Source organism: Pantherophis guttatus, chromosome 2, assembly GCF_059756535.1.
Source record: "Pantherophis guttatus breed Tessera chromosome 2, ASM5975653v1, whole genome shotgun sequence".
Classification (NCBI taxonomy): domain Eukaryota; kingdom Metazoa; phylum Chordata; class Lepidosauria; order Squamata; family Colubridae; genus Pantherophis; species Pantherophis guttatus.
In genome coordinates this window covers 276,959,825-276,974,232 of record NC_142064.1, presented here as the reverse complement: position 1 = coordinate 276,974,232, position 14,408 = coordinate 276,959,825, and the positions used below count along the sequence as shown (strand labels likewise).

General features: G+C 45.1%; 1 protein-coding gene across 1 annotated transcript in view; it reads right to left on the bottom strand.

Annotated features, from left to right (window-relative positions):
- Positions 1-14,408, bottom strand: part of LOC117670028 (antigen peptide transporter 2-like) — a 21,263-nt gene extending 6,855 nt beyond the window's left edge. Inside the window, exons 1-7 of the mRNA XM_034424885.3 lie at positions 14,191-14,408; positions 11,279-11,776; positions 10,349-10,463; positions 7,640-7,770; positions 7,292-7,497; positions 6,284-6,481; positions 1,282-1,410 (exon numbers count right to left, since the gene is read on the bottom strand). Coding sequence (XP_034280776.3) covers positions 1,282-1,410; positions 6,284-6,481; positions 7,292-7,497; positions 7,640-7,770; positions 10,349-10,463; positions 11,279-11,776; positions 14,191-14,221 — 1,308 coding nt within the window. The 5' untranslated portion in view covers positions 14,222-14,408. The remainder of the gene's footprint in view (positions 1-1,281; positions 1,411-6,283; positions 6,482-7,291; positions 7,498-7,639; positions 7,771-10,348; positions 10,464-11,278; positions 11,777-14,190) is intronic.

Below are 14,408 nucleotides of genomic sequence, written 5' to 3'. Positions count from 1 at the left end.
AAAAAAAGCCTTTCTGAGGACAAGTAATTTAAAGGGATGGAAATAATTTGGCCAAGACTAGACACACCAACCAAATTGATAATATAGGTATAGGCAGTCATTTCCTCAATGAAAAAGCAGGATTTTTTTTTAAAAAAAGAATGTTTCTATAGGTATCTCCCTCCCCCCCACTTATTTGCTACTTGCTGATTTGTGTATAATGCAAAGCTTTCTGCAAAAAGGAGGAGCATATTAGCAAAATAGAAACATAGAAGGAAATCTGTACTAATTGTGGCAACCTTGAAGTTCCTAGTCCTCAGTAAGCTTTATCAAAATTTCTATGGCACAGTTGCTGATATGTTTCTTTCTATTTTAGACAATTATTCTTTCTTAAAGACAGTGGCAGTAGAAGAGCAGGGAAGTAACTTGGGTTTCCGAATTATGAACATAAATAAATAAATAAATAAAATAATTTTATTTCTATACCGCCCTTCTCCCGAAGGACTCAGGGCGGTGTACAGCCAATTTAAAAACACACCACACCACACAACAGTAATTAAAAATTAAAATAAAAAATAAAATAAAATAAAACATCTATGCTTATATCATCTTTTCCCTAAGTATATGTCTATTATTTTCTCCTTTCCTTAAATCTATAAACACGAATGCATCCTTTTAACTATAGGAGTCTCTTTCCCATTCTCTGCAGCAGGGGTGTCAAACTCAATTTCATTGAGGCCACATCAGGGTTGCGGGGGCTGGGTGGGTGTGGCTGGGGTGGTCATGGCCAGGGCGGGTGTGGCCAGTTGAACGTCCTGCAGCCTGCATGCAGCCCTCCTGGACTCTGTTTTTGGTTGCAATTTTTTTTTTTTAATTTGATTTATATGCTGCCCTTCTCCGGAGACTCAGGGCGGCTTACAATGCGCTAAGCAATAGCCTTCATACTTTTGTATATTTATACAAAGTCAGCTTATTGCCCCCACAAACTGGGTCCTCATTTCACCTACCTTAGAAAGGATGGAAGGCTGAGTCAACCTTGAGCCTGGTGAGATTCGAACTTGCAGTAATTGCAAGCAGCAGTTCTTAATAACAGTGCTTAGTCCACTGTACTACAGGCTCGTCATGCTAAATAATTAAATACTTCATGTTAAATAATTAAATACTTCATGTTAAATAATTAAATACTGCACTGAGTCTTGATAACTTTTGGCTATTGCGTCCTGTGTTTCATTCCACAACAGCCACCGAAGAACCCAGAGTTCTACAGAAGAAAACAGTTTCAAATCGTAAGTGTTCAGAGACCTGCACGTGCCACCCCACATTTGCTTGGTAGAGGATGAAGGAGACCAGGTTTCCTTTGGTCATGAGGCCATTGCAGATCTGCTTGTAGCCACAGTAGAGAAGAATCAGCTTCATGCTCAACTGGAGGACCTGGAGTAGGAGAAATGGTAGGGCAGCCATGAATGGAAAAGATATTCAAATGCCATGATGTGCTTATGCCTACAAAGATCATACGAGCCGTGGTTATTCCTTGTGACATTCTATGGAAGTGAAAGCTGGACTTTAAAGAAGAAGAAGAATGGGAAGAGTATTGACAGTCTTAAACTCTGGTGTCGGAGAAGACTCTTGAGAATTATCACGGACAGCCAAGAAAACAAACCAATGGGTCATTGAACAAATGAAACCAGTATTCTCACTCAAGGCACAAATGACCAGGCTCAAATTATCCAACACATTATGCGAGCTTTCTTAGATAGATACAGATTAACAGAGTGGGAAGGGATCTTGTAGGTCATCCAGTCCAGGGGTCCCCAACCTTTCGGTCCTCAGGGACCACTAAATTCATAATTTTAAATCTTGTGGACCACTAATACGATCTGCCTAATGACCGGCTGGGTGGGCGTGGCTAGGTGGTCATGTGACTGGGTGGGTGTGGCCAACTCAATGTCACTCATATTGAGGGGCGCTTCGCCGGCCTCTACTTGTCCCTCCCCTCCCAGCCACTCCTTGCCTCCCCGCCTGGGCTCCTTCGGCCCCCTACAGGAAGCAGTTGTTGGAGGTAAGTAGCCACCATGAGAAAGAGTTGGCAAAAAAGTTGGCTCAGTTCAAATTGGATCTGGCCAAGAAGAAGTCTCAGCAGAAGCACCTCACTGAGGAGTACGAGCATAGGCTTTCCAAGCAGAGAGAAGACCTGTGGGAGTGCAAGGGCAGGTGCCAGCGCCTGGAGGCTCAGAGGGCTGAGATGGTCAGCCAGTTCCAGGCCATGATGCAGTCCCACTGGAACAAGGCCCTCCGGTTCTTTGCCTCCAGCCTTCACCCAAGGCCCCACACGAGGAGGCCGAAGCAGACCTCAAGTCAGAATTTCTGCCCCGCTCCTCCGACCTACACAAAAAGACCCCAAAGGGGGAGAGTCTCTATAGCAGCACAAGCATTCATTGCACGTATCTGTCCCAGGGGCTGTACTTTGAGGACCCCTGATTTAGTGCAATATAAAAAATGCAAATAATTTTTCTGCAGACCACCAAAATTTTCTCACAGACCACCAGTTGGTGACCACTGATCTAGTCCAACCCCCCACCCAAGCAGACCCTACACCAGTGATGGCTAACCTTTTTGCTGTTGTGTGCCAAAAGCGGGGGGAGCCCAGGGGGGTCTCGCGTGCACGTGCCCACACCCATAATTTAATGCACCCCGCCCCCCCGGCACTCCCCCACTTTTGGCATGTGATGGCCTGGTGGGCCCAGTAGGCCTGTTTTTCGCCCTCCCCAGGTTCTAGAGGCTTTCTTGGAGCCTGGGGAGGGCGAAAATGGCCTCAACACCACCAGAGGCCCTCCAGAGGCCGGAAACGGCTGTCGACTTCCGGTGGGACTGGAAGATTCGTTTTTTGCTCTCCCCAGGCTCCAGAGCCTTTCTAGGAGCCTGGGGAGGGTGAAAACGGCCTTCCTAACACACACACCCAAGGCCGGAAACGGCCCATTTGCCCCTAATCATCTTGGTTGCTCTTCTCTGCACTCTTTCTAGAATCTCAACATCTTTTTTATAGTGTGGTGATCAAAACTGGATGCAGTATTCTAGGGCAAGAAAATAAACCTGAACAAATGAAACCAGCATTCTCACTCAAGGCACAAGTGACCAGGCTCAAATTGTCCTACTTCAGACACATTATGTGAGGACCCAGCTTTTTGACAAAGGCTCCAATGCCAGGAAAGATGGAAAAGAATGCTCAGCAGGAAGGTGAATGGATTCAGTTACAGGGGTGATGAGTGCACCATTGTGGGAGACTTGAGACAAGCTAGGCATAGATCATCTTGGAAAAACTTTATGGGGTTGCTAAGATTCAAAAATGACTCAATGGTACCATAATTGTTGGGATATTAAATTTAGTAGCTGGAGCAGTAAAGTGTATAATAGGCTGTGTTTTGATTGGTTGATTGGTTGGAGAGTGCTGGCTCATGCTTGAGGCAATCTACGCTATGATTGGTTGCTGTGGGTGTAAAGGGGGCGTTTCCCTTTTTTCCCGCCTTTTTTCCTTCTGTGTATTCTGTATGCTGTTTAGATTTACCTCATGATAAACTCTGTTAATCTGCATGATGTTCCTGTGTTCTTATTGGTTATAAATATAAATGTCAAATATACTCATTTATATAAAGCTACAAGTTTATGTCAGTGTCTCTGACTTCATTTGGACGCCTGCTGCACAATTCCCTGACATCAATCCGTTCAATTTGGTTAATGGGGATTGAAAGAAAAAAAAATCCACAACAGACTATTTAAGAGAATAACAGCGTTGGAAGGGACCTTGAAAGTCTTCTAGTCCAACCCCCTATTCAAGCAAGAGACCTTATACCAGTGATGGCTAACCTTTTTGCTGTTGCGTGCCAAAAGCGGGGGTAGCGCGGGGGGATAACGTGTTTGCGTGCCCACACCCATAATTCAATGTGCCCCCCCATGCATGTGCACGCGGCCCCCCTGCGTTCCCCCGCTTTTGGCACACAATGGCATGGTGGGCTGGGTAGGCCCATTTTTCGCCCTCCCCAGGCTCCAGAGGCTTTCTAGAAGCCTGGGGAGGGTGAAGACGGCCTTCCCCACCGTCCAGGAGGCCTTCCAAGGCCAGAAATGGCCTGTTTCCCGACTTCCAGTGGGCCCTCAAGGTCCAAAAATCAGCTGGCCGGTGCGTGCATGTGTGCCGTAGCTGAGCTAGGGCAACGCTCGTGTGCCCACCAATATGGCTCCGTGTGCCAACTGTGGCACGTGTGCCATAGGTTCGCCATCACAGCCTTATACCATTTCAGACAATGCTCTCTTCTTACAGTCTCTTTTTAAAAGCCACCAGTGATGGAGCACCCACAACTTCTGAAGGCAAACTGTTCAATTGGTTGATTTCTCTCATCATTAGGAAATTTCTCCTTAGTGCTAGCTTGCTTCTCTCCTTGGTTAGTTTCCCTCCATTGCTTCTTGTCTTACTTTCTGGTGCTTTGGAAAATAGGGTAACCCCCTCATCCTTGTATGAGTCCTTCAAATATTGGAAGACTGCTATCATGTCTCCCTTAGTCCTTATTTTTATTAAACTAGACATAGGCAATTCCTGCGACTGTTCTTCATATGTTTTACCCTCCAGCCCCCTAATCATCAACAATTTTTTTTTGCACTGTGGTAACTAAAACTGGATGCAGTATTCCAAGTGTGTCCTTACCAAGGCCTTATAAAATGGTACTACCATGTTTCCATGAAAATAAGACGCTTGTCTTATAATTTTTTTGCCACCAAAAAAGGTACCAGGTCTTATTTTCGGGGAGGGATGTTGTCCATTTACTCATCTCACTTGCACACATCACCTTCAGCCTCCTTTTCGCTGTCAGAGGCCTTCAGGGACTTTTTCTCAGCCAGCAAGCTTTCCTAAAGGCCTCTGCAGCCAATAACAGAGCTCCAGATCGATCCAGACCTCTGTTATCAGCCGCAGAGGCCTTCAGGAAAGCCTTCCCGGCTTTGCCAGCTGCAGAAGAAATGGGCTAGCAAGGCAGGTATTGGGGTGTGCAAGGCCTGGTTGCAACTGTCCGAAGGTAAATAGTAGGGCAGCTCCACCACCCTCATCCCCGCTCTACTTACTCCGTGCACCCTGGAATGCGTGGGCTCTTAATAAGGACTTATTTTGGGGGTAGGGCTTATATTGGGGGCACATGTAAAAATCAAGCTAGGACTTATTTCGGGGTAGGTGGTATTTTTGGGGAAACATGGTAACACATCATGAGATCTTGATTCAGTCCTTTTTAAAACCAGGGTTTCAAACTGGGATTTCACTGGATTGGAGATCCACTTGTGGTTTGATTTTTGGCAGTGAAGACATTTCAACAGAAAAACATTCTTGATGAGAGGCAGTGGTGAAATCCATTTTTTTTACTACCAGTTCTGTGGGCGTGGCTTGGTGGGCATGGTGTGGCTTGGTGGGCGTGGCAAGGGAAGGATACTGCAAAATCTCCATTCCCTCTCCACTTCTGGGGGAAGGATATTGCAAAATCCCCGTTCCCTCCCTACTCCTGGGGAAAGAATATTGCAAAATCTCCATTCCCACCCCACTCTGGGGCCAGCCAGAGGTCATATTTGCCAGTTCTCTGAACTACTCAAAATTTTCGCTGCCAGTTCTTAGAACCTGCTGGATTTCACCCGATGAGAGGTTAATGCTAACAATTGCTATGATACAGAGTACATAAAATCTTGTGAGACTGGGGACAAAGACACCCAACATTTACAACCTTTGAAGCAAAGTAAGAAAAGCTTGTAAGGCTTGTCAATCTCCTAAAATCTGAGCCATATTTCAAAATATGCTGGTTTAGCTCAGCAGACTAAAAGTGTAGTGATTAACACCAGCTGTCTGCAATAACTGTAAATTCAAATCTCACCAGGCTCAAGGTTGACTCAGCCTTCCATCCTTTCTAAGGTAGGTTAAATGAGGACCCAGTTTGTGGGGGCAATAAGATGACTTTATATAAATATACAAAAGTATGAAGGCTATTGCTTAATGCATTGTAAGCCGCCCTGAGTCTCCGGAGAAGGGCGGCATATAAATCAATTTTTTAAAAAAAATGGTGGTTTTTTTTTAATTTTGATACCTGAAAAGGAATCCCCACAGATTAAGAATCACTCACTTAAAAAACCTAGGTCAGGGATTGCCAACTTTGGCAACTTTGTGGACTAACAACACCCAGAATTCCTCAGCCAATATGGCTGGCTTAGAAATTCTGGGAGTTGCAGTCCACAAGCCTTAAAGTTGCCAAGGTGGGAGACCCCTGAGTCCCAGAGGACTTACCCGTATAACAAATAAATAAATGATCCTTTCCAAGTCCCTTTGGTTTTTCAGCCGGCAAGTGTCCCCCAAGGTTGCCTCATAACGCTGTGACTCCTTCTCCTCGGTGGCAAAGCTGCGCACGGTCTCCATGGACGAGATTACCTCACGCACCACCTCCTCTGAACGGCCCACCGAATCTTGAATCTCCTTCAGTAAAGCCTGGATGGACCACAAAGGAAGTGGCAACGTGAGGCTCCTGAAAGCTGCCTCAGACCAGTCATCTTGTGGGTGGTAGGATACCCAAACCAAAGTCCAATGGCCTCATTTGGAGCGGGAAGACACCAAAAATGCTTCGCTCCACTCCCCTCTATTTTATTTTGATTATTTCTCACTTGCAGCCAGTTGGATGCCAGAGTGCAAGCCAGAGAGAGAGATGTACCCTCCCATTATTATTTCGGGGGAGAGGGGTGTTTCATTCATTCTAATTAAGAATTGGATTGTCTATTCTCAATCACCCAGGTCATGGTTGTCTCAAAGGTAAAGATAAAGGTAAAGGTTCCCCTCTAGAGGGCAGTGCTCATCTCCGTTTCAAAGCTGAAGAGCCAGCACTGTCCGAAGACGTCTCCGTGGTCATGTGGCCGACATGACTAAATGCCAAAGGCACACGGAACGCTGTTACCTTTCCACCAAGGGTGGTCCCTATTTTTCTACTTGCATTTTTTATGTGCTTTCGAACTGCTTGGCAGAAGCTGGGACAAGTAACGGGAGCGCACCCCGTTATGTGGGTTCTCATCCAAGAAGCTTCTTCAGCTCTGACAGGATAGCGGGGAATAGACAGGTTAGTGTCAGAGCTGAAGAAGCTTCTTGAATGAGAAGCTAAACGTCTTCAAAAGAGAAAAAACAAGAAAGGGCAGTTGCCTCCTGAAAAAGCTCCTCTGGTACAACCATGACCTGGATGACTGACAATCTCTACAGCCCAGAAGTGGCTGCCATTCCCTCTAGGCCGCCATCTGCCTCCATGATCCCTACCTGGTGACGGGCATTGTAGACCTTCTGGACGGCCATCATGAGTGGGGTCTCGATCAGCATCAACAGCGTCAAGCGCCAGGACAGGCCAATCATGAATACGTAGTTCCCAACGGCCTTGATCAGGTTGCGCAGGAAGACGTTGGTGTTGAGTGGCACCGAGCGGCTCATCATAGCTGTGTCTTTGGAAAGGCGGGAGGTCAGCGCCCCTGTGGACAAAGAGAGATCACTCGACAAATACCACACTGGCCATACAGGAAGGGAGATTATAGGGAACAGTCCCCACTGGGAAGGAGATGGCTTTTCCTTTACACCGTGCCAGAAACAGCGGCTTCCTGTTTGGGGCCTCACCTGTTTTCACCTCCTGGAAGAAGGCCAAGTCTTGCTGCACCAGAGACGAGAAGAGTAAGTTGCGAGTTCGGATGATCATCCGGGAGATGGTGATCATGAAGAGACCCCCACGGCAGCTGGCAAAGGTGGAGCTAGAAGGGAAACAGGAGGGGGATTGGTTCCTGCTCCACTAATAGAAATGGAGTCACAGCTCCATGTATGAACACGTACTGGATTTGACCCAGGTGCAAAGGGAAAGAAACTTTTTACACAGACAAGTCTATTCCGCTGTTTGAGATTAAATTACTTCTGATTGATGCTTTTCACCCATTTTGAAAAAGCTCCAGACTGTTTTAATTTTGAATTAAAACCAGCCACAAGATGTCTGATACAAGTCTAAGCTCTGATACAGATAAAACACACTTCTTGCTGGCCACTGCCTGCTCCCAAAAGTGCCATTAATTAATGGATTAATCCAGGATCCCCCAATCCCCAGTATATGGCCTGGCATTGGGCCATGGCAGGCCAGCAACCGGGCCACGCAAAACAAGCAAAGCCCATCCATGGGATGCAGGCAGGGTGGATTTGATTTAAATCGAGTGGATTTAAATCACAATTTAAACCATGATTTAAATCACTAGTAAAAAGGCTTGATTTAAATCAACTCGATTTAAATCATAATTTTTAAAGAGCAACTGTCATCTCTGCTACTCCTTTGACCCTCTGTTGACTCACCGATAGCCCCAGTGTTGCAGAATATACAGCCTCATGCTACATAACTAAGCTCCATTTCATGCTGAATAAACTAAATTATTTATATATCTTAAATAGAAAACGATCTTACGATAGATTTTTACCCCAAAAGTTTTTTTATTAAAATAAATTCGATAAAAATCAAAAAAATCCGATTTAAATCAAAAAAATCTGATTTTTTTGATTTTTTTTAAAAAAAATCATTGATTTTTATCCACCCTGGATGCAGGTAGCATGCAAAACCATCCCCTCTCCGGTCCTCGAAAAAAACTCTCTCCATGGAATTGGCCCTGGTACCCAAAAGATTGGGGGCCATTGAATTAATCTATCAACAATGGATGTTCTTTCAGAAAGGTGTTTTTTTTTTTTTGAGATTTGTATTTAAGTGAAAGATAGAGATAGGTCACAAGCTTTAACTGCTTAGACTTCTATCGGATTTTAATAAGGGCAGCTAAATGGGAACCCAAAACACCAACCCTGCTTTGGTTGCCTGAGAGATCTTAAATTCAATTCAATGGCTGCTGTAACAATATTGGCAAATAAATTATCCTATAGAGGCCCAAAGACTCCTTAAATGCCTGTTTCCTGGAATATCAACCAGCCCATAGATTAAGAGTGGGGAGGCTGATGTCACCTGCAATTAAATCTTTATGATGAAGATTCTTAACTAATGAGCCAAACTGGCTTAATTATCTTATATTCACATTTTATATGTATGTTATTTTAACTGTTCACCACCCTGAGTCCTTCGAGAGAAGGGTGGTATAAAAATTAAATAAATAAATAAATAAATAAATAAACAAACAAACAAACAAACAAACAAACAAACAAACAAGGCTCCCCAGTTGTGGAATTTTCTTTCTTTTCACTATTACAGACAAGCCCATTCACTTGGACATCCACGGGGAAGCAGCAGCTCTGGGCCCAAACTGTCTTTCGAGATATTAATTACTCTTAAGCAATAGCAATAGCACTTAGATTTATATGCTGCTTCATAGTATTTTACAGCTCTCTAAGTGGTTTACAGAGTCAGCCTATTGTCCTCAGCAATCTGGGTCCTCATTTTACCCACCTTGGAAGGATGGAAGGCCAAGTCAACCTTGAGCCCAGTGAGAATCAAACTCCTGGCAGCCAGCCGAATTAGCCTGCAATACTGCATTCTAACCACTGTGCCACCACGGCTCCTAAGATTAAGCTCATTATTTATTTGGGTCTTTATTATAAATTCTTTTATGTTTATTTTTTTTGTTTTTTAGTGCAAAGCTCTGCACTCCTTAAAAAGCACAAGAAACAAAGAAACAACAAAACAACAATAAGTATCATCATCCCATTCCTGTGAAGGACTAAACTGGAAGGGACTTTGAACTGTGTGCATTCCAGAGCCATAACATGGCAGATAAATTACTCACTCCAGAAAAGCGGAGAAGACTCCATTGTCTGTTATTTTCAAAGAAACCAAAGTCAAGTTTTGCTTCAAGAGAACTTTAGAGAACAAACTGATTTCAGATCTTTCCTGCAGCCTGAGTGACAGGCGTGCACAGCTTCATTTAGGCCCCACCTGGTCTTTGATTGGCAGGTGAAGAGGGAAGAGGCACCTCCCCCAAAGTCGGTAGCTCTGGGACCACAACATGTCTGAAGCCAGCATCAAAATCATAGTTGCAATAGGGATCTGGCAGAGCTGGATTGATCTCAAAAAGCTAAGCAGCATCAAATTGGCCAGCATTTGGATGGGAGGCCACTAGGAAATCCCAGAGCAGAGATTACACTGGGAAGTCAAAACGTATCTCCAAAGAAGGCAACAATCAGTACCTTCCTTAGAGCTGGCAAGAAAAAAAAATACCCATCCAACATGATCACTCCTTTGTACCATCATGTGGTCATAATGCCGGGCAATAACAGAATCATAATTCCCGGCCTTCTTTACATATTTAAAGGCAACTGCAGCAAAAGTGCTGATGGGTCCTGGAATAAGCTCACCTTCCAAATGAAACCAGGCAGAGAAAAAAGATGGCCGTGGAAAAGGCTTCTGCGTTGTATTTGGTGCCCAGGATGTCAATCAAACGCCCGGTGTAATAGGGCATGAACGTTTCGCCTGCAGGTCAGCCAAGAACAGAGGTGGTAATGTAGGACCTCAATCAGGAAAGGCAGCTTACCTCCCCCCACCCACCTCAATCCACCCACCCACCCCACCGCACACAAACATTACACATTTCCTCTGGACATCCATTCTGTGAAATGCAAAGAAATCTTGAGTTCTGCTCCAGTATTCCTGCCCTAAGAGGGAGAACTATGGAAAGGGTGGGAAAGTCCCTCAGGACGGGAGGGAAAAATGGGAGAAGAAAAGATGCTTGAAAGGGTTGAATGCACTGGTGGGTTGCCCCCGGTTCGCAAGAACCGGTAGTAAAACTGACGGAAGGCCCCACCCACTGCCCTGGATGTTGTCATCAGAGATCTGTGCATGCACAGAAGCAAGTCGCATGCGCGATCCCGTTGCGAAGCGGTAGTAAAGGTAAGTAGAACCCACCCCTGGTTGAATCGGGAGGATTTTGAAAAATCCAGGATTTGTCTACGTCTCTTTTCATCCTGGGACAAATGACACACCTTTGGGATACCAATCAGCAGGTACAAAGGAGGCAGGATCTCGGAGCCAATGGCTTAAGTCTCCAGAAATCCTGCTCCGTGGCAGAAGGCAACCCAGAGGCACATCAGACAGATTCAGGGAGAACATCAAAAGGAGCAGCAGGATTTTAAAGACTGAGAGCAGGTCTGTTAAAGATCTTCTGGTGACCATCTCACAACGGAGTTATTTTCTTTTCTTTAGTGTGTGGTGAGATTCCAGCCCTGGTGACTCTTTGTGGTACATTTATCATGCAACATAGAGAATGATTTAATTCAGCACCAACTCACCAATCACTGCCAGGATGAGGAACAAGAAAGCGCCACCTAGATACAGCTTGTCTGGACCGAAAAGTTTGAGCATCTTCCGAAGGGTGGCCTTGTCTTCTTTCCGGGACTCCTTTGTGCTTCGCCCTTCTAGCAGGATCCCCCAGAGGAGCTGGGAGAAGCCCACCGCCCCATAGATTGCCAGCCACCAGGACCAAGCGGCCGAAGAGACCAGGAGGGGAGGGTCCCCAAGCCAGTGTCCCCCCAACTGGTACAAAGGGGGCAGAATGCTGACAGCAGTCACCGTGGAAGAGGACATTGGGGAGGTCCCACCCACGGAGAGCAGGCCCCTGACCCCCCAGAGAACCACCAGCCGTAGAGCGGCCTCCAGCCAAGCCGCTGCAACCCCCTGGGGGTCCATGGAGGGGCCCCATTCAGCCAGCAAGGAGAGCAGGATTCGGTCGGTGAGAAGCAGGAGAAGAGCCTGAAACACGACAGGGACCAGCATCTTGCTGATGGGCTCTGAGGAGAGAGAGAGGGATTACTGGTTATCGGAATCAGAGGATTATGGATTTAAGAAGAGGAGGGGAGGAGGAAGAAGAAGGAAGGAAGAAGGAAGGAAGAGGAGGAGGAGAAGGAAAAGGAGAAGGGGGAGAAGGAGGAGGAGAAAAAAAAATAATAATAACAACAACAACAACAACAATAATAATAGTAATAATAATAATATAATTTCGAATACAGACAGATCGTCACTTGGAACACAACTCGCCAAATATCACAGTTGTCAAAAACCGACATGTAGAATTTATTGACACTGTGGTACCAGGAGATGCCAGAGTCGAAGAAAAAGAACTGGAAAAAATCATTAAATATCGCGACCCGGCCATCGAAACTACACGGCTATGGATGAAACATGTAACAGTGATACCCATTGTCATCAGGGCAGTTGGTACCATGTCCAAGAATTTTATAACATACATCAACAAGTTTAAGTTTAAGTTTAATGCAATTTATATGCCGCCCTATCTCCAATGGACTCAGGGCGGCTCACAACAATAAAATGCACAAATTGCAGGTTCCTGCAATAACACCAGTGGAACTGCAAAAAACTGCGCTACTTGGAACATTGTACATCTTAAGAAGGTACTTGGTTGATACCTAGGACGCTGGCAGCAACCCGTATCAACCATTAGCACCAGTCAATGCAGGGGTGAAATCCAAAATTTTTCTCTACCGGTTCTGTGGGCGTGGCATGGTGGGCATGGCAGGGGAAGGATATTGCAAAATCTCCATTCCCACCCCACTCCAGGGGAAGGATACTGCAAAATCTCCGTTCCCTTCCCTCGTGGGGGAAGGATATTGCAAAATCTCCATTCCCACCCCACCCTGGGGCCAGCCAGAGGTGGTATTTGCCGTTCTCAGAACTACTCAAAATTTCCGCTACCGGTTCTTCAGAACCTATAAGGACCTGCTGGATTTCACCCCTGAGTCAATGGTATTTGTGATGCATTTTTGAATGCTCAGTTGACTGAGTTTCATATTTAATGAATAAAGATAGTAGTAGTAATAATAATAATAATAATAATAATAATTATTGTTGTTGTTGTTGTTATTATTATTATTATTATTATTATTATTATTATTATTATTATTATTATTATTATTATTATTATTATTATTATTATTATTATTATTATTATTATTATTATTATTGAAGTTGAGTGACTGTGGAAAAAGAAATCGTGTGTTGTCCCGATTGTAATTGGAGCCCTCGGAGCAATACCCAAAGGGTTACCCCGCTATTTAGAAATTCTAAATTTGCCGGACTTGAACATTTTGACTCTACAAAAAACCACCTTACTCGGAACAGCTTACATCCTCCGACGATACCTTAACAGTTCCTAGGTCCTTGGTTAGGACTCGAGCTGCTGAGCTATTAACCAGCCTCAAAGGCTGTGAATCTCACTAAAGATTAACCAATAAATAATAATAATAATAATAATAATAATAATAATAATAATAATAATAATAATAATTTTATAAAATAAAAATAAGAGAAATTCTAAATTTGCCGGACTGGAACATTTTGACTCTACAAAAAACCACCTTACTCGGAACAGTTTACATCCTCCGACGATACCTTAACAGTTCCTAGGTCCTTGGTTAGGACTCAAGCTGCTGACCTATTAACCAGCCTCAAAGGCTGTGAATCTCACTAAAGATTAAATAATAATAATAATAATAATAATAATAATAATAATAATAATAATAATAATAATAATAATAATAATAATATAAGAGGAGGGTCACTGCAATACGACCTTTGGCTCCTCAATTCAACTAAACTGCCTCCCAATACTGCACCACCCAAGATCCTGCATCCTAACCAGCTGACTTCCCAGCAAAGGATTCCTTGGCTGCAGCCTAACTCTTCCTTCTGAGTGCCAGCAAGTCTCGGGGCAATTTCGGGAAAGATCAAATTCACAATAACCGATCCTTCTTTGGACACTTTCCTGCGTATTTTTACTCTGCGTTCTCCGGTCCCACAGGCAGCCCAGCACCGCTGGTGAAAGCCGAAATCTTTTTCTCGGGAAGAAAGCGTTTAAAACGCCAGATCGGTTCTTTAGAAAGAATTGAAAGGATTGAAACCCCGCTCTCATCCTCCCCAGTAAGAGGCGCGAGTAGAGGATCCCCTAAAGTTTAGATCCCGCGCATAGCAGGATCAAACGCGTCCGGGTTAGATCTCGGCGGGGCAGGAAATCGAGGATCGCTAGGCAGCTACTTAAAGGAGGAGGTGGACTGCGCTCCCCGTAATCCGCACCCAACATGAGCAGCCGTGCTGGATGGGAATGATGGGGAGTGGAGTCCCCCGCACCTCCGGAACCGCTCAGTAGTCCAGATCAATGCAACCCTCCGCTCTTTTTCGACTTTCTCACCTTCCTGCCGCGGCCGGGAAGGTCCTTCCATCGCAGGCGTTTGGTCCTTCTCGATCCGAAGCCTCGTTTTAGCCCGGCTAGGCTTCCCTCTGTCCCCAAAATTCGCCGCGCCCACCGGTTCCCCCTCCGCAGAGCCAAAAATCCCCCAACGCGCCGCTTTTGCTTTCGATTCCGAAAGGGAAATTCCGCTTTCCTCCCAAGCTTCTTCCAGCAGTGAC